Below are 20,711 nucleotides of genomic sequence, written 5' to 3' on the forward strand. Positions count from 1 at the left end.
TTTTGCGAAAAATGTGAAACTCATCTCAAATGAATTTTTGTATAGTTCCTTGGCAATAAATTTCGAACACGAAAAGTCACCCACCAAATCTATGACTGCCATTTCCACCATTTAAAAGTGTAAAACAAGCCTCAATTTGAACAAAGCCCTTTTAGAATCAGGCAGAACAGTTTTATATATAGAGATTTTCCATCGGAGTAGGCTTTGGATTTGCTGTCAATGAACATTCGGAATTTTGTATAAAAGCCACTGCCTAAAGTCAATCGGGAAATCAGTTTGCTCTGAACTCTAGTCGAGTCTAGAGCTAAACTCCTTTTTTGTTTTTGTGAAAAAATATTGTTTTTGTAACTATTTTTATTTACTTCTTTTTATTTTATTTATTTTCTGTTTCTTTTTTTTTTTGCGGAAAAAGCTTGTGCAAACAATTTTTCCAACCTATTTGATTCTTTTTCTGTTTTCGTGGAAGAACTTTGAGTGGTCAACTATTTTTTTTTTTAAATCCGTAATATGTGAACCAAAATACACAATATAGTCCGGTTTTAGTTTTGGTTTTTTAGTTTATATTATATCCAAAGTAAGAAACGTTTTACGGGTATTTCTTTGTATATGCCAAATAAATATATTTATTTTATTTAATTATTTTATTTATGGTCGATAAATACGAAATGTCTTCCTAATTTATCAATACATCAGTCTTCAGTTTCGATGGTTTCTAAAAATCGCTCTGTATTTTGTTAAATGTATCCAAAGTAAGACGAGTTTACGGGTATTTCTTTGTATATGCCATTTAATTATTTATTTTATTTAATTATTTTATTTATGGTCGATAAATACGAATGTTTTCCTAATTTATCTATACATCAGTCTTCAGTTTCGATGGTTTCTAAAAATCACTATTTTGTTAAATGTATCCAAAGTAGGACGAGTTTATTAGTATTTCTTTGTATATGCCATTTATGTAATTATTTATTTTAATTATTTTATTTATTTATGGCCGATAAATACGAATCTTCCTAATTTATCAATACATCAGTCTTCAGTTTCAGTGGTTTCTAAAAATCACTCTGTATTTTGTTAAATTTATCTAAAGTTGGAGTTTATGGGTATTTCTTTGTATATGCCAGTTATTTAATTATTTATTTTATTTAATTATTTTATTTATTTATGGCCGATAAATACGAATGTTTTCCTAATTTATCTATACATCAATACATCAGTCTTCAGTTTCGATGGTTTCTAAAAATCGCTCTGTATTTTGTTAAATGTATCCAAAGTAAGACGAGTTTACGGGTATTTCTTTGTATATGCCATTTAATTATTTATTTTATTTAATTATTTTATTTATGGTCGATAAATACGAATGTCTTCCTAATTTATCAATACATCAGTCTTCAGTTTCGATGGTTTCTAAAAATCACTGTATTTTGTTAAATGTATCCAAAGTAAGACGAGTTTACGGGTATTTCTTTGTATATGCCATTTAATTATTTATTTTATTTAATTATTTTATTTATGGTCGATAAACACGAATGTCTTCCTAATTTATCAATACATCAGTCTTCAGTTTCGATGGTTTCTAAAAATCACTGTATTTTGTTAAATGTATCCAAAGTAAGACGAGTTTACGGGTATTTCTTTGTATATGCCATTTAATTATTTATTTTATTTAATTATTTTATTTATGGTCGATAAATACGAATGTCTTCCTAATTTATCAATACATCAGTCTTCAGTTTCGATGGTTTCTAAAAATCACTGTATTTTGTTAAATGTATCCAAAGTAAGACGAGTTTACGGGTATTTCTTTGTATATGCCATTTAATTATTTATTTTATTTAATTATTTTATTTATGGTCGATAAATACGAATGTTTTCCTAATTTATCTATACATCAGTCTTCAGTTTCGATGGTTTCTAAAAATCACTATTTTGTTAAATGTATCCAAAGTAAGAAGAGTTTATGGGTATTTCTTTGTATATGCCATTTATGTAATTATTTATTTTTTTTAATTATTTTATTTATTTATGGCCGATAAATACGAATGTCTTCCTAATTTATCAATACATCAGTCTTCAGTTTCGATGGTTTCTAAAAATCACTCTGTATTTTGTTAAATGTATCCAAAGTATGACGAGTTTATGGGTATTTCTTTGTATATGCCATTGATTTAATTATTTATCTATTTTATTTATCTATTTTATTTAATTATTAAATTTATTTATGGTCGATAAAAACGAGTGTCCTAATTTATCAATACATCAAATTATGAAAATTAAATGCTAAAAGCCTAATTAGAATACAAAATTTTCTAATAGCATCACCGACCGATGGAGGTATTTTATTTGCCCGGTATCTGGTATGGCTGCTGTTTTAATCACAGCTTCTTTGGGCTTCAACTGAGCCTTGTTTCCTTTGGTAGACGGTTCTGCTGCTGCTGCTAAAGCTCTTGTGCTATTAAGCCGACTGTGTGCCTTCCGAAGGTGACAGGTTAGAAAATTTCATTCTTGTTATAGTAATAATATTTAATTCTGCATGCATACTTTTATTTTTATTTATAATACAGTACCTTATATTTATAATTTAGTACCTTAATAACACATGGATGGAAAGGTTATTTAGAGCCTAATCCCATAACGCCGTATGAGGATTTTTAATGCGGATGGTCTTACTGACGCCCAAGCATGCTTTTATAATCAGTGCGAAAAGAATATAGAAACTTTACTGCATACTTTTGGGGCTTATCGATTAAAAAGTGGCCTGTATAAAACGGCAATCTACCCGGCCAGATTGAAAAGCAAATGATTTATACTGTAGTCTAAAGATTACTTAGGTTTCTGAATAAGCTTTTATACAGTTTTGGGGAGTATCATCTACCTTTAATGAGGGATATTAGGTAATAAAAGGGTAATATTAGGGCTTCGAATATGCCATATTCCATATTTCTTTAAAATTATAAAAACCGATTTGTAAGATTATTTTACTTATGCTTCAAACTCTTGGTATTGAAAGAATTCAGGTTTTTTTATAAAAAAAAAAACGATGGATGCCCACGACAGAACTGTAAGTCAATAGAACACAATTACGCCCACAATTTTGGTAAACCTAAAGTAGCTTCAGGAGAAGTCGTGATAACTGCAAATCTCGTCAATTTGGGTACTGAAACCGTGTTTGCGGTTGCAGTCTGTAATAATAAACATACAAAGAGTCAACCAATAACCGTATGTACACATTACACCCATAATCAAAAAGAATCATTAAACATAATGTCTACAAGCGTATAAAAGATATAATTATAATAATAAATGTGTGCATGATACCACATTCAGATGCCGCCGAGGGGGGGTTCACAGCCATATCGAATGGCTAAACAAGTGACTGATTTATGTCTGAAATATTAGTGAAAATCATTAATGCTTATACTAAAACACGCTAAACGATGCTCAACAGGTACACTTAGATGGAGAGATACATACGTGCTGGGCCGCATATGAGCACGGTTATGTATCTTTGTATCTCTGAAGTTTGGTTTTCAGAGACCGCAGTGCTTCCTCTGTTTTGCATAACACAAGATTTGTGGCTTCGAGCATATGTATATATATATATACACAAATTTCAAGCTGACGTATTTGTTGACTGATGAATTTTATACAAATTTGATACACTCGAGGTGAACTTGATTTTTGTTGTTGTTATCTTTTTAGTTTGTATTTCTGTTTTTTTTTTTTTATATTTGTGAAATATGTAGAAGCATCTTTGCAGAAGCGGCTCAACAAGTTTTGTTCGCGGCATTATACGAAATTCAAATTAAAGCTAATAAATAGTTTGGCGCTTTTGGCTACAAACTATGCGCGCTCTGGTCTCAGTCTTTGCCTAAAATCAAATTATATTTTATATACTTATTTTATATATATCGAATTCATTTTAATGCGCTGAACAAAAAAAAAAAAACTGAAATCTTGTCCAACTAACCTTCGGGCAAATGATAGACAGACAGACATATCGGAGACTGGGAGGGGCAGGCATTTGATGTGTTATAGGCAATTGATGTAGGGTGGCAACACTATGCGGCGAATTGGTGTGTGACAAACGCTAAAGGATTCGCCGTGAAATTTATTATAGCATACTTTTTGCAGTCTTTGAACTGGAACCAAGTAGTAAGTCGTGGACCACACAAATGGCGCTTCAACGCATCTAATTAGCCGAAAGATTGCCAGCAAAAAATTTTTCAGCTGACAATGTTTGTTGCCAATGACGTCGAGTGTGAACCCAAAAAAATCCAGCATTTATTCAATTCCAACCGCAGACGGCAATAAATTCGTGTTTAATATGTAAGCACTGAACTTGAAAATTTGCATGTGAAACTTGTAAGATTTTGGGCGTAGAATTTCAGTCACTCTACAACAAATACTACGGCCACATGTGTATATATCTAGGGCTACACATATGTAGATATATGCATATATTCAGCTTTATATACATATTGTATATGTGCCTATATACAGAGATATGTAGCGAACCAGTTCGTGGTAAGATTAACCCGTTCTGCGCTTCGTTTAATTTAAATTAATTTTGGTTATTGGATTTTCGATTTTTGATTTTTATTTGTCGCACAAATTTGGCCAAAAAACGCGTAGAATGTGTTAAGCAGCATCTTAAAACGATTAGCTATTACACACAAGATCACATATATATAAAATATACGGATATATATGCATTTGTGTTTATTATGTTAAGATACATTTTCTGTATGTTTCTAATTTGGCTTTGTTTTGACTTGGCCCACAGTTCACTTGACAGCCTTGCGACTGTCGGCGCGTGTGAACGACACTGCTCCAATTTAGTGGCTTTTTATATTTTTAATTTGCACTCAAAACTTTGCTGCTTCTTATTGGAATAACTAGGCTAATTCACAGGCCAGCCCAGCCCAGCCATTGAGCTGTTTTGGGGCCCGAAGTGCAACACTCTCGCTTGGCCATAAATCAAATTGGATTCAGTCTTGGACCACAGGCCGAGCACCTACCTTTTTGGCGTGAATGCCATGTGAATAATGGGCCCAATCGATGACCACTTGACGGCTGTCATTGGCCATAAGCCAGTTCTTAGCTTAATTATAATAAAACGCTTGATTTATGGCGAACAACTTCTTAAAAACTTTCGCTTAGGCTGGGAAGCGTGTAAATTGATATTACATAATTCGCCACAAAGTATTCTGAGCCAACAGGTTTTTCGTGGAATTCGATAAGCATCGCATCCCAAAACCCAAGTGTGACCCTCGGTACAGATTCACCAGCACAACAAGGATTTCAATGCCAATGGCCTGCAATTGGGCCAATAAATTGCCAAAGTCCAAACTGGTTGCTGGCCAGCCAGCCAGCTAGCCAGCCTGTCTGCGGTGTCCTTGATCGGACTTACTTATTAATGGTTTTTGTTTTTTGGGGAAACACGTTTTCTGGGCCACCTTTTAAACCGGCCCAAAAGCGTCGCTCGATGCGCAGCTCTTGTATTTTAATGAAATTTCACAGCTACTTAATAAATTTTAAAATGGCATTAATTATAACTACGCTCAAAAGAAACCGTTAGGAACCAGCGTTCGGTAATTATAAACAAATTCGAAACATGGCACTGCCATCAACAACTGCACGATCATATAACAATAAAAACGGCTAGAATTTTGTATTATCGACATTCGAAAGACAATAAATAATTTTCTGTTAAATGTTTGGTATTAGCGTGTTTAACTGGATTGCAAATTACTTAAGCGCACAAGCAGCAAACATTGAAAATGAATATATTTTGTTGGCATTTAAAAACATATTTAATTGGAATAGATTGTGGACTAATGCAAAATATAAATGTCAGATGAGTTCAAAAATATCTATGTTAATATATGCCAAATTAAAAATATATAGATAAAAATGCAAACATTATTAAAGGTAATAAAAGTCAACATAGAGAACTATTCGCATTTCAATTATATCGACACAGTATCGAAAAAGGGCCAACTTATGAAAAATATCTATACAAGAAAGCATATTTATGTACCAAAAAAAAAAAGAGAAATAAATATAAACAATTTAGAAAACTATTCAAAAATACGCATTCAAATATTCGATTTAGCTCAATTCCGAGAATTTGCTTGTGAATCCCAAACTTGGCAAAGGCCAGATGTGCGTTTAATAATGCCATTTTGAACCAGTTTGTTTTGTATACATAGATTTTGAGTTTTCAATTTAAGTATTCGTATATTTCAAGTTCGATAAAATCTAGACTTTTCCTACTTTGGAAAACAAATAACCAGAAGCAGCTATTGTTGTCGTTCTTTCAATATCAATCCAATTCCCCAGCGTTTAGATGGCGCTACAATATTCCAATTTAGAAAAGACAAACGTACACCTTGTCGTATACTTGAACTTCCTCTTTGAGCATAGCCAAAATATAAAACAGAAACCGAACTAGTTGGTCGGGTCGGGTCTGGTCTGGTTGTCTGTCTGTCTGTCTGTCAGTCTCTGTTTGCTTATTTACATATATATAAATTTAAAGCAGCCTGACAAGCTATAAAATTTGCTCTGCCTTGACTGGTATGTAGATGCGAGAGCATGTTTATATAAAGGATAAATTTGCATAAATCATAAGCACAATTAAAGATGTCCAAAAGTTGTATTCTTTTGCTGACGTAACTGATGTCACATTTGGCTAGAAAATTTATATTATTTTATGCGGTTTCTATCAGATCCGCTAAATTATAATATATATATATACACAAACACACAAGCACAATAGGCGTATCCGTGAGTTTGAGAAAACGTGGCTTGTGAATAGAAGTCATAAATATTCGACAGGCCTATTCTTCTCACAACTCTTTTGGGTTTCGAATTTCTGCCAGATAAGTATTTAAAAATTGATTATAATTTTAATGGGCTGTGCGTGCAAATGTTTAATTACGTGAATTAGACAGATGTCGAAATATTTGTTCTTTGCCTTCAATTGACACCTAAATAGAAAGATTTATGCATCGATTTGTGCTTTTAATAAATAAATATATATATATATATATATAAACTCTTAATTAAACGAGATATTTGCTTCGATAAAAGTTACAAATTATTTCCGCACTAAAAAACATCTCTCGACTGCGGCGGGACTGGGCTATTTCTTGATCTTGCTAATTTCTGTTTAGCTCGCAACTTATATGACGATGTGGAGTGTTAAAATAGCAACAAAAACATCGAAAAAACAATGTCTAGAATCTGGTTAGACGTGGCATCCACCACAGCGCTGGCTTTGGCCCATGTCACGGACATCGGGTGCGTTAATTTGACAAGCCAGTTTTGTAATTAATTTCAATCAATTTTATGCACACGTCTATTGGTTCGATCCATAACTGTGGACACAATAAGCAGCGGCACGTCCTTCGGCTATTTGCATATTTACATCGCCGTTGAATAATACTTCATTTTCATCATGCCGCAATGTTGCAAGCTGCCATGATGCTGCCGAAATAGTTGACTTTTCTTTCCTATACCGAATATTTGCTATGAAATGGTTTTTTCTTCTTCTATTTCTGTGGCGCTACGTATAACGAATTTTTGGTTTGTCACAATGACTTATCTGTTAAATGTCAGCAGTCGCCAAGTGTCATTGCCTCTGAGAGCAGAGGCGCAAAGCAAGTTATGACCCGAATTGTTAGCCATCAACTGCAGTAGCAGCATCGCATCGCTTTGCTTGGCCGGTTGTCATCTGGTATCCGACTTGAGCTGGGTGGAGGTTTCTCATAAAAAGAACGATTAATAGGCGGATGCATAAGTGTGCGCTGGCGGTCAACTTCGCAATTAGTTTCTTTGGGGTGACTTCCTAAAGCCAAAGTGTTTATGACTATGTTTACGACATATTCGAATGCATAGCACTCACTTTGCAGCACGCAATTATTACTACTAACACACTTTGTTGATAACTACTTAGCTTCATATAAACAACTTTTAATAATGTCATTCAAGCACAAGAACGACACTGAGCGATTATTTGAACAAAATATGTTACATATAAAGCTAACTAAATCTGCGCGACTTTACTCCTAGTTAATTCTCTTAATATAAAATATCATTTGTTTTATTTGATCATTCAGAATGTTGATTTATGTGAAATTTAATACTGTCTTAGTAATGTTTCACATTCCTTCACACCTTTGTTTTTGCGCAGTGTTTAGCATGTGCATAAGACATGACTTGAGACCCGAAATTCAAGCATTTGTTGCTAGACAAACTATAAAGTTGACAAATTCTTAACTCAAGTGGAAGGCCGTAGTTTTGTAATCTAACTATAATGTACTCTTATAAATATATATGTTATAACATATATAAACTCAAAGCTAATCCTCAAAATTGATGAATATTGAAAACGGAATATGTAATGAATGACTTGCTGTCAAGTTTTCGTAGAAGCTACAAATATCAGAGGAGTGCGTAGTCAAACTCTGCATTCACTTTGAAGCATATTTAATATAAAAGTGTGAGCAAAAGCGTGAATCTCTTGCCCATACAAAATTGACATAGCTCTTGTTCATGTAAACCAATTCTAAGCTGATTTATTTAACAGTTAAACAAGTAATAGGTGCTCTAGTCGGGAGTGCATAACTATTTCATTATAGTTTCGGAGATCGGACAGACGGAACTGGTTAGATCGACTTGTCCATTGATGCTGATCAAGAATATATACACTTCATGGGTTCGGAGTTGCTTTCTTCTGCCTGTCACATACATTTACACAAAAGCTTTATACCCTTTATACTACTTTCAATAGGTTCAGGGTATAAAAAGGCTACCTGCTGTAATAATAACTTAATGATATGGATACATATTTTCTATATCTACATATTTTTTATATTTAATAAAATAAGCAGTTAGAAAATGTAATGTTAATAGAATTTTTCTCTGAGTGTAGGTACTTGTTGAATGGTTCAAATTCAGTCACTAATGCGAACTCCAATTATGAATCGGATTAGCACCTCATTCAAGAATCGATGATCTAGTTAAGCGACAAATATTTGATATATGCAAAACTCACAACTTGATGAGTTTTTGTTGTTGTTTTGTCTCGTTGTTTTTGTCGCGTGGGCAGCCGCCAAATTGGTTCGGACGGTGTTCAGTTTTGAGAGAGACTTTTGCGTGACTGCCACTTGATCATGTTTTGGGCATCACAAATTAATAAATGCAGCTTATTAAAAAAAAGTTTGTTCAAAAATAAACAAATACGTTGCAGCAAGGAAACCCGTTTGGCTGCTGCTGCTGCTGCTGCTGCTGCTGCTGCTGCTGTCAGCCGGTCGGACGCGCAAAAATGATGCGCCAATGAGGCTTCAACTTGCACTGGCTCTGGCACTCGGATATCTTCCACTCACATCTCTGCATCTCAACATCTACATCTGGCTGCTGGCAGCAGCATCTTTTTTGTTTTTAATAAATAAATACACATAATGTGTACGGGCGATTGTCGAGCGTGTGTGTATATATATTTTTTTTTATATCTTATTTATTTTTTTTTTTTTTTTCGTTTTGCGTTTAAAGGTCATTTGGTTATTGGGGCTGCAGCGCGCGTCTGTGCGCGCCTACCTTAACATTCAGAGCTCAATTCCAAACTTGGACGCCACGACTGACCCGCCAAAACACGGTATTGCACGCACCACCACCAGCAGCAGCAGCGGCAGCGGCAGCAACCGGTTCATCTTCATCTCTATCTCTGCAGTTGCGGCGCATGTAGGCCTAATCTTGGCAACGAACAGCTGTAATCTCTGTCGATGGCGATGTTTGCACTTAGACAACGCCTGCATGGAATTTCAGTTGAATGCAGCTAATTTCATCTGCAATTCCACTAAAAACTTATTTGCCTATTGCCGAGCTTCGATTGAAGCCTTGAAAGCGATTGCCAAAATTACAACACAGCTCCACAGCTCGAATGTTAATCTCGTTTACAAATTAGACTCTGCATGACAATATGTTTAACACTCGCCGAGCACATTATCCATGGGCGTTCAAGTTACTCAAAAAGCAGAAAAAAAACTAAAATACTAGTTTGCAGGCAAAAAAAGAAAAAAACTAAAGAAACTAAAAAACTTAAGTAAGTAAAGAAATATAGAGATAAAATAAAACCTAATACACGCACTTAAGGCACAGTTCAGGCAGGCATCAGAGCAAGTGGCCAAATGCCTGGCTTTAATCTAGTCACTAGTCATCTAATATATTTGCTCAAATAAAAGTAGCTAAATAGAAATACCAATAGCAACAACAACACCCAAGCCACAAATTAAGCACGCGGCAGACGCCAACTGCGGCATTGTCTCAACTGCTGCTGCTTAGTTGAAGCCTTTTCAGGGCTTATATTTTTGGTTGAGGCGTATTTTATAATTTAAATTATGATGATTATTTGCTTTTAGTGCGTTTACTTATGTTATGCGACTGTTAAACGGACCAACAACAATGCCTGGCATTAACATTAAGAGCAGCCGCAGCAGCAGCAGCCGCAGCCGCGGCAACGACTGCGCAGCTGCCGAGCGACTTGAGGCTTGGGACTGAAACCGAAACTGGCACCGGTTGGTCAGTTGTTGGCGTCAGCGTCTTTGTTGGCAGCATCTTCACTCTTTGCGAGTGTTAACAGCTGTCGCCCAAGTCGTCGCAGCAGCAGCAGCAGCAGCAGCAGCTAAAGCAGCAGCGGCCGATCCGACGCCCCGAGTATATATAAGTAGAGAATCTACAAGTTTTGATGCTTTAGTTGCTAGCCCAGTGTCGACCCAGAAGTTGAAGCAACTTTTTTGCTTGGCATCGATCAAAAATTCAATTGACCATTGAATTTTGATACGATCGTACACACATAAGGATTATACACAAAATTCACAGTCGGGATATAATCACAGATATACACTAAAGCGTTATCTGCCGTCCGTTGCAGTTAAAAGTGCTCAATATGGTAACTACAATTAGTTGCAATTGCCCAAATCAAATACAAATACAATGAAATCAAATAAAAGACATTCGTGAAAAGTGCCAAAAAGAGAAGTGAGAAGTTGTTAAGACAATCGAACAATACTGAAAATCAATTACTTCACGTCAATCGCTTATTTGCGTTGTACACATTTAACAAGGCAGACAAGTTGGGGCTCTTATCTGGCGGCCCAAGTGACATTTAAGCCCTGAAGAGCGTTTTTGTTTTTCCAATTACACGCTTTGTAGTAGTGCCATTGTGCAAGTGTGTAAGTGAGTGTGTAAGTGCGCAGGCGCTTTGCCAGCCAATATTACGCATACGCCCGTTGCGCCCACGTGGGCTGTCCAAGTCGACGACACAGCGGTCCGCGTGCTGGGTGAGGGGTTTTCTGCTGCTGCTGTCAGTATTTGCGTACTTAATCATTTAACATGGCTCAGGTGCAGCAGAAGCTGCAAACATTTTGCCTGGGTTTCTATGTCAACGCAGCGGATGAAATGAAAACTTGTTTGCCAATCGTTGCAAATTTTTTTCATACATTTCATGGGTTGACATTTGAATTGGCATATTTAGGTAAATGACCATTAAATGTTGCCTTAAGCTATATCAGTATATATAAATGTATGTAAATTCTTGGCGCTGCCATTGAGAGATGATCAACGTCTGTCAGTTCGCTAGTCGGTTAATTATCTACACCAAGTTCGTTGCCTAAGTCTTTCGATTGCAACAGAGATTTACGGCAAATTATCAAAGAATCGCATAGAAGCACCGCCTAGACCAAGTGCCAAAGGCAATTCAACAGGCTTAGCGATCAATCTGAGTGGCCAAATGTGCAGCAAGCAGAGAACTGCACAAGAACCAAACGAAGATTAAGATACTTAAGATATGAAAAACAAATATTTAATAGTATAGTTGGAGATGATCATTTAGCTCTTCATTGACATGCTACCTGTCTCTTTCATTCCAAAACATCCAATAAAAACCTAACTCGTTAATCTCTAAAAGCAATGTTAAAATAACCATTAATGAAAATGCGTAACTTTCGATCATTTTTGAAGACAGCTTGACCTAAATGTGCGTCATTGACGTTTCCGATACGAATGCAAGGTCATGTCTGTGTGTAAAACAAATTAATTAACTACATATTAGCATAATAGATTATTGGGAACCATGCTCAAAGTTGAATATACCATGTGAGACACCAGCACTAAGACCCATCTATAGTTAGATATTCGTTTAGAGAACGTGTCTTCGAAACTCGCCAACCGCATCCCATTAATAAAAATAAATCTAAATATAAAGCGCGTGTAGCTCTTTATGAGATAACCTTTATTCATTAGGTTTGTTTGGAATAATCTAAAAACTAGAAACTGACGCGCGTTTATCTTCAGTTGAACACCATGCGGCTAAAGTCCTTTCACTTTCACTCGCCTAGGTGCTAACAAGACGTTTGCCCGGCGACGGGTTGAGTTCCAAGCACTTGAATATTTGAATGCTAAACAAGTTTAGAACATCGAGAAATTTCAAGTTCATTAACAACCAATATTAAAAGGCATTTACATTTAAATAACTTATGTATAAATATTTATATGTATATATATATTTTTTTTTTAGATTTGGCGATAAGTCAAATTTTTGTCAAGAATATAAAGATATATATATAGGCATGTACGTGTGCGTATATATTCATATGTACATAGTATTCTTTTGTCTGGCTTAGTCAAAGAAATTTGGCCATAAAGCGAGGCGAATGGCGATTTTTATGGCTATGACTTGGGCAGCGGCTTTCAATGATTAGTGCGTATGCTAATTTTGTTAGCGACGACTTCAGTTTTTCTCACTTTATTAATGGCCGATGCCGATTATTATTATATAATACCGCTGTCTCTGCTGGTTCTAAAACTAGTCAGGCATAATTTTATTTTGTTTTTTCTTATGTTCGCAGCCGGTTTGTTGCATAATTGGCTATTTTTATAGATAGAGCCCAGCACGGACATAGCTTATCCAAAAATTCTAAGTGATTTTAATATGTCCGCAAATTAATTGCAGCTAGCCATTTACCACTTTCGTTGATGTTGACAGCTTCAAGCTGACCTTGTCGAAATTTAAACGGCAATCGCATAAAATGCTAATTATTAGACATTAGATCCGTTGACAGCCACGGAAGACGATACATAGCTTAATCTGTGCATTTTTTGACCAGAGATCTTGTCGCCAAACAAATTAATTATTTCACCTGCATTTTGTGTCTTTTTATAGTTGGCTTGTGAATCAGAAATTTGAGCATAATCGAGTTAGCCATCGCTTTGTGTGACTTTGTTGTGGTTAGCTACCGTGACCTAGAGATGATGTCAAAGTTGAATGTCTTCGACTTTACACATTAACATTTTAATGTAATTGCCAGCTATTTGCTATTGTTGTTGTTGTAGCCGATTTGAATACTATATTCAAATGGCTGACATCGTCTGAACTTTAACGAACGACTTGAGCATTGTCTATAGTTAAACAATGTTGCCTTGCATTTAGGCCTAGAGTATTAAAACAATTCGATAAGGTAATTAGAACTAAACTCATTGCGATGCCTAGGGTCACAGCTTGTGGAATACCAAACAACTTGAAGTTTTTTTTAGTCTGTTCTTTAACCATATTAACACGATCACTTTCTGTTTCCGTTCCTCCACAGAGAAGTGCACTTTTTGTCTTGGCGCTTTGCGTTGTGGCAGTAGCCACCGCAACAGCTGACACCCATGAGGTAAGCATCTAATGGCAATTTAGATCATGGAGCTGATCTTTAACTGACAGTATGACTTGTTTCAGCGTAAGGTTCGTGCGGCTGATGGATACTTCTATCCTACTCCCGCGGTGCCGTTTGAGTTGCCCAAGCGCACTACATTACCACCGCCCACCAGGCCTCCAACAAGTGTCCCTGTGACTTATTTGCCCCCCACAAATAAGCCACAGCCACCTGTGACTACCACTACTCGTAGGCCACCACCTCCGACTACCAAGGCTCCCGTTCGCACAACGCCAGCTCCAACCTACTTGCCTCCTACCAACAAGCCACTGCCTCCTGTGACAACGCGCAAGCCAACACCACCACCGACAAGGTATACTCCACCACCAACCCAGCGCACGGTGGCAACTACCAGGGCTACCATTCGTACGACGCCAGCTCCAACCTACTTGCCTCCTACCAACAAGCCACTGCCTCCAGTGACTACCCGCAAGCCAACGCCAGCTCCAACTTACTTGCCTCCTACCAACAAGCCACTGCCTCCAGTGACTACCCGCAAGCCAACGCCACCACCGACTAGGTATACTCCACCACCAACCCAGCGCACGGTGGCAACTACCAGGGCTACCATTCGTACGACGCCAGCTCCAACCTACTTGCCTCCTACCAACAAGCCACTGCCTCCAGTTACTACCCGCAAGCCAACGCCAGCTCCAACCTACTTGCCTCCTACCAACAAGCCACTGCCTCCAGTGACTACTCGCAAGCCAACGCCACCACCGACTAGGTATACTCCACCAACGACTCAGCGCACGGTGCCGACAACCAGGGCTACCGTTCGTACTACTCCAGCGCCAACCTACTTGCCACCAACCAACAAGCCACTGCCCCCAGTGACCACCACTCGCAAGCCAGCACCACCAACGACAAGGGCTACCATTCGCACAACTCGTGCAACTATTCGCCCATCAAGCACACCTGCACCAACGTATCTGCCTCCTACAAATAAGCCACAGCCACCTGTCACCCGTAAACCTACCCCACCGCCGACTAGGGCTACCCCACCACCAACTCGGGCTACTCGTCCACCAACCCCACCACCAACGTACTTGCCGCCTGTGACCACGACCCGCAGGCCACCACCCCCTCCGACTACCAGAGCTCCCGTCCGTACGACTCCCGCTCCCACATACCTGCCACCCACAAACAAGCCACAACCACCTGTGTACACAACGACTCGTAGACCACCACCACCACCAACTACTCGTAAGCCAACCCCACCACCCACTCGGGCTACTCGTCCACCAACTCCACCACCAACGTACTTGCCCCCAGTGACCACGACCCGTAGGCCACCACCCCCACCAACCACTAGGGCTACCGTTCGTACGACTCGCGCGACCGTCCGCCCAACAAGTACGCCAGCACCTACTTACTTGCCTCCCACAAACAAGCCACAGCCTCCTGTTACGACTAGAGCTACTACCCGACCACCGACTCGCGCTACTCCACCCCCAACTCGGTACACCCCACCCCAAACTCGGGCAACACCACCACCAACGCGGGCTACCCAACCACCAACTCGGGCTACCCCACCACCAACTTACTTGCCTCCAGTGACCACGCCCCGTAGGCCACCACCGCCACCAACTACTAGAGCTACCGTCCGTACGACTCGCGCGACCGTCCGCCCAACAAGTACGCCAGCACCTACTTACTTGCCTCCCACAAACAAGCCACAGCCTCCTGTTACGACTAGAGCTACTACCCGACCACCGACTCGCGCTACTCCACCCCCAACTCGGTACACCCCACCCCCAACTCGGGCTACCCCACCACCAACTCGGGCTACTCGTCCACCAACCCCACCACCAACGTACTTGCCTCCTGTGACCACGACCCGCAGGCCACCACCTCCTCCGACTACCAGGGCTCCAGTCCGTACGACTCCCGCTCCCACATACCTGCCACCCACAAACAAGCCACAACCACCTGTGTACACAACGACTCGTAGACCACCACCACCACCCACTTACACTACCGCACGCCCAACTTACCGCACAACTCCAGCTCCAACCTACTTGCCACCAACCAACAAGCCACTGCCCCCAGCGACCACTACTCGCAAAATTCCTCCACCACCACCACCAACCACGCGTAGGCCAACACCACCACCAACCAGAGCCACACCCCCACCAACCTACCTGCCTCCCGTGACCACTCAGAAGATAACCACTCAACGTACGGTGCCGACGACCCGTAGAACCACTCCGTACGTCCCACCTCCGACAAGGGCTAGCGTGCCACCAGCGACGACCAAACATCAGGGCTACCAATATCCCAGGCCCAACATACCCTTTGACTTCTAAGCACCCGTTCAACTAGCTCAGTTATAGCCGTCGATGAATTCAACGACGGTCAACGGCAGGATGGGTGACATTTCATTTCATTTTAATTGAAATAACAATGTCTTATGAGAGGGGATGCAATAACTGATGCTCTATATATCTAGCAATGCAATGCCAACCATATATTTCTAGGGCTAGATACATCTAGTCAATACAGTCGAAAAGATTTTTACAGCGTTTCATGAGGGTGCTCGAACTTGCGAATTACCACTGAAGCGTCGGCAAGAATGAAACTTGTTTGTTTTTATGAATTAATGAATCGCATACTCATACGATTAGGGATCACTGTATCTATGTATCTAATTGTTTGTAAACCCCTTAATACTATATCTTGCTATGTTTTATGTTTTTCCCAATCAAAATGCGTGTTTGCCTCCTCAGCACTTTGTGTCTCAAGACTATTTAGCTCTATATTGAAATCAAATGAAATACAAACAAATATCTTTTATGAACATTTCTAAAGGCCCGAACAATAAATTAAGTTTATCAAATGTGGTTTCAATGCATTTTTAATTCGACAACGGGAAATGTTTGCAGCGGTTGCTATTATTGTTATTATATTCATTTTTTTTTTTTGCCACAACAAGACGCAACTCGCGTGAGGTTGGATCTGTAAAAGAGCGGGTCGTACGGCTTTTGTGTAAGGTTTGTATAGCAAATAATAATCGAGAAACAATTTAAGTGCGGTATTATCATTATGAATTCCATCTAATAATGGGGAATGACACATAATACATTGTTTATTGGTTAAAACTCTTTTATCAAGGAGTCTTTTTACTATAAACATTTTATTGTAAAGCAGTTAAATTATGCATTATTTTGGCAAAAGGTTCCAGTAATATCCCATTTTGAGGTACGTATTATGTGCGGATATTCTACAAAAAAGTAAATAGAAGGTCGCTGGTTCAAATCCCTAAAACGCCTGCCTGTTGTGGTGTCAAATGATGCCTATCGAACTGCAAAAAATCCGATTAATCACATTATTAAACATAACTTTTTATCTAATTTATGAGAGCTTTAGGCACTTCGGCTAGCGAGCTGCACTTAAATTGTTTCTCGTTTTAATTCTTTATCGCGTGTATTGGCGTGTGTGCGATCTTGAGTTGTTCATGGTCGCTGCCTTTAAAATATCTCATTTTCTTTTCCACACAAACACATCGGCAACACGAAATCATTTAGCCAATTAATTTATTTGTCTATTTTCGTTCGTATATGTTAAACTTTCTAATTAGGCGCAGTCGTACGCTGCGTTGTTGCAAGTGGTTGCAAGTTTTTTAGGGCTGCTTGGCCAAAACTGCGGGCAGTCGTCTTTGCGATTCGCGATGAGGAAGTCGCGTCAGTTGCGCCAAGAGATACCGATACCAACAGCTACGATACGAGGCTCAGCTCAGCTAAATTTACACAGTGAAAAATGTTTATAAAGCCAGAAGCGCAGCTAGAGCCCAAGTCAAACCATATAGAGCTGCTGGGTCCAGATCCTGCCAGGTGCAGAGGCATACAAAAGGCAAAACGAAGCCGCTGGCAGCGGATTATGGGCCTGCTTTATGTGTACACAATTGTGAGCCCCCAGTGATAATAGCGAGAGAAAGAGAGAGAAATGTTAAGTGCTTGCAGCAAAACCAAATAAAACTTTCAATTTTACAGATGTCTCTTATGGTAGTCAAGGTCGCATCAACAGCAGCCTTATATCAACAGCAGCAGCAGCAGCAGCAGCCGCAGCAGTTACTTAACCACATTGAGCCAACGGAGGCGGAGACAACGCCCAGCACGGAAAGTGACAACCACGGCGACAGCCCGGCTCAGACAGCGGAACGCCTAAACATTGAGAAGATGCGTGCCAAGTTACAGCAATTTCAGCACGAGCAGCAGCAACAATATCGTCTGCAGCAACAACAAATGCACATGCATCTGCAGCAGATGCATCAGCAGCAGATGCAGTTGCATGCCAACGATGTGGACGCGGGTGCCGTGAGTGAAGCGGAGACTGGCGCGGCTGGCGAAACTGCCTACTTATTGGAGCGTGCCGACGACGTTGCGCCCATTTACGGAACATGGCGCACGAAAGCGAGACGACCCCAGCCGCCAGGCAACATGCTGCAGCACGCAACAACTATGCAGCTAAACGCGCCCGGCGATGGCGACGCCAATGCCAACGCCGTCGACGATAATCATCTGTATGAGCGCCTGCCCAAGCGATCCGTCACAATGACGCCGCTGCGTGATGTGCTGCGCGATCAGCTGCCCCGGCCGCCGCGCCTGTCCACACAGCGGCCACCCTCGTCGGGACTGCTGCGGCGCCAGTACTCGGAGACGCCGGGCACATTGGCGATGCGCGATGAATTCAAGCCGAAACCGTTTCACTTTCCCTTCGACGGGCCATTGCCGGAGCAATTCAAGAAGGGCGAGGCGGAGCGACAGCATGGCACACTGAACAACATTCAGGACATCTTGCACAATCTGCACATCAATAGTATGCTGCCCAGCAAGATGCCGCAAATGATGACGGCGCCTTCGCTGGTGATGATGCCCACGGGTCTGCACATTGCCGGCAGCTATAAGAATCTCAAGTCCAGCGGCATTGCCAATTTCTTTCGGGGCAAGCGTAACAAGAAACAGATGCAGTTCAGCATACCGATGCCCATGTTTCCCATGGGCATGCCCATGTCGTTGTACGGTGGTGCGCCGCATCAGCGCGTAGCCATCGAGCAGCTGTATCCCTATAAGCCACGCTCACCGCAGGACATAAATTTACTGGCGCTGCAGCAGGCGCCCAACAGCAAGCCCAGCTCCAAGAAGAAAAACAAGAAGCAGCAGCAGCAGCAGGAGCAGAGTAATTACAACATGCTGCTGGAGCACGGCAGTCAGCAGCACTTGGTGGTTGATCCCTTTCTGCAGAACTTGCCACCCCTTATCGCAGTGAATGCAACGCGTCAGCCGCAACATAAGCGCATACCCTTTAAACTAAACCTGGATATTTATCCGGTGCTGCCACCTTCGAGGCCGACCTCTGTGCTGCGCAATCCCTTTCACGGCGACTATGCACTGCCCTCGGCTGGGGCACTAACTGCCTCGAACGGGCCCATCTATGCGCAGCCGCAGGGTCTCTACCAGACACCCTTTAAATTTCCTACACAGCCACCCAGCCACCTGCCCATGATCTTTCCCGATCATGGCACACGCTACAGCCAGCACCAGCAGCAGCAGCATCAGCATCAGCAGCAGGCGCTTTACCAGTCGCCAAAGTTTGCCACACAGCAGCAGCAAAATTCGGGCTCTGAGGATTGCATCTATGCACAGCAGGCCAATGGGAATGTCAACACTGGACCGGTAGACTCGCACTCCAATCAAATAATGCTGCACTTGAATGTGTTTCCCAAGCAGAAGCCCACAACACCAATGCGCACCTCCACCAATCCCTTCTACAATCACAATTTCGCTGCGGGCTTGCAGCGTAATACTTTCAGCACCAGTGAGCGGGAGCAGCCGCTGCCTAAACCACCCAGTCCCATTGAGCCACGCCAGGTGGCACCCGCACAGTCACAGTCACAGTCCGGCAACAGCTCTGTGGCGGCAACCACAGCTCAGCCGCAGCAGAACCAAACCCAACAACAGCAACAGCAGCAGCAGCAACAGCAGCAGCAGCCAGCGAATCATTCGATTTCACGCAGCGATAATCTTTCGCTGATCGATTTTGAACATCCTATTGTGGCGGCTGAGGTGCCCCAGCTGCCACATCCTGCAGCACTCACTGGCAATCCTCCCAATCATGGTCGCTATAGCGTCCAGGGCGATCATTTTCGCTACCACAAGATTCCACACATCGATCAACTGGCCGCCGAGGCACAAACAGCTTCGCTCTTTCGCTTTCCCGTCGAGGATCTGATACAGTTCCAGGTGGACGATGCACTCTAAATCGATTTAGTTATAGTTCTTATAAATACCAAAAATAAATAAATATATTTAGTGCTTACTCCAATTATTCTTAGTTGATGATTTGGTTGGATTTTGATTCTGTATATAGATTTGCAAACACCATATTGTGTAATTTTTCATCACCAAGTTTAAGTCTAATATTTTAACTTATAAAGTTTCCAGTTCTAAGCTATTGCTTTCCAAGTTTTCAAAATTACATAACATGCGCCTAACTAAAACGATTTTAATCAGGGGTCTTTGTTTGACCTCAAGATTGAACTTTTATATATATTTTGAGAGCAAAATTTTTTAGAATTTTCTTATTAAAATGTTGTTCACATTTGTCGGCTTACAGAGCTCCCAATTCTCAGTAAATGCAAATTGAAGACTTTTAACATCTGTAACTTGGTTAAAATCTGAACCGAGTTTCAAACGATTTTTTTTGGGCATGTTTGGAATTCTAGATGTCTTAAATTGGAACACATGAACATTTTTTCATTAATATAACATGACATAATCCGTGTAACATATCAAATTTTAGGTACCCCAAAAATATCTATATCTGTATCTAACTATACTTTTTACCTAGCCGCCCTTTGCGTTACAAACGATTTAATTGAAAAATGCGCTGCATACTTTGAGGCTGCGGCGGAAAATGTTTTCCCTGTCCGCACAGTGTGTACACACTTGT

The 20,711-nt window shown here is 40.4% G+C and overlaps 2 protein-coding genes across 4 annotated transcripts; both read left to right on the forward strand.

Annotated features, from left to right (window-relative positions):
* Window positions 1–10,745: 10,745 nt before the first annotated feature.
* LOC6622795 (uncharacterized) lies at window positions 10,746–16,604 on the forward strand. 3 transcript variants are annotated; one of them, XM_070208253.1, is made up of 4 exons: window positions 10,746–10,954; window positions 13,650–13,718; window positions 13,784–14,004; window positions 14,146–16,604. In XM_070208253.1, exons 1-4 carry the CDS (start codon window positions 10,952–10,954, stop codon window positions 16,067–16,069), a joined length of 2,217 nt encoding a protein of 738 aa, XP_070064354.1. In that variant the 5' UTR covers window positions 10,746–10,951; the 3' UTR covers window positions 16,070–16,604. The 3 variants fall into 3 exon arrangements, with proteins under 3 accessions (XP_070064354.1, XP_070064355.1, XP_002046710.2); XM_070208254.1 differs by having other exon boundaries at window positions 14,212–16,604; XM_002046674.4 differs by having other exon boundaries at window positions 13,784–16,604.
* An 819-nt stretch (window positions 16,605–17,423) lies between these two features.
* Window positions 17,424–20,098, forward strand: LOC6622668 (putative uncharacterized protein DDB_G0271606). The gene is made up of 2 exons (XM_070208550.1): window positions 17,424–17,666; window positions 17,753–20,098. The coding sequence occupies exons 1-2, from the start codon at window positions 17,520–17,522 to the stop codon at window positions 20,018–20,020; spliced, it is 2,415 nt and encodes an 804-aa protein (XP_070064651.1). The 5' UTR covers window positions 17,424–17,519; the 3' UTR covers window positions 20,021–20,098.
* Window positions 20,099–20,711: the final 613 nt, after the last annotated feature.

The sequence above is a fragment of the Drosophila virilis genome, chromosome 3, assembly GCF_030788295.1.
Source record: "Drosophila virilis strain 15010-1051.87 chromosome 3, Dvir_AGI_RSII-ME, whole genome shotgun sequence".
Classification (NCBI taxonomy): Eukaryota; Metazoa; Arthropoda; class Insecta; order Diptera; family Drosophilidae; genus Drosophila; species Drosophila virilis.

Coding starts and splice junctions, on each gene's coding strand:
- LOC6622668 (XM_070208550.1), top strand. CDS start 17,520: ATGTTTATAAAGCCAGAAGCGCAGCTAGAGCCCAAGTCAAACCATATA. Junction 17,667..17,752: donor TGCTTTATGTGTACACAATT/GTGAGCCCCCAG, acceptor TCAATTTTACAG/ATGTCTCTTATGGTAGTCAA.
- LOC6622795 (XM_002046674.4), top strand. Junction 13,719..13,783: donor CAACAGCTGACACCCATGAG/GTAAGCATCTAA, acceptor GACTTGTTTCAG/CGTAAGGTTCGTGCGGCTGA.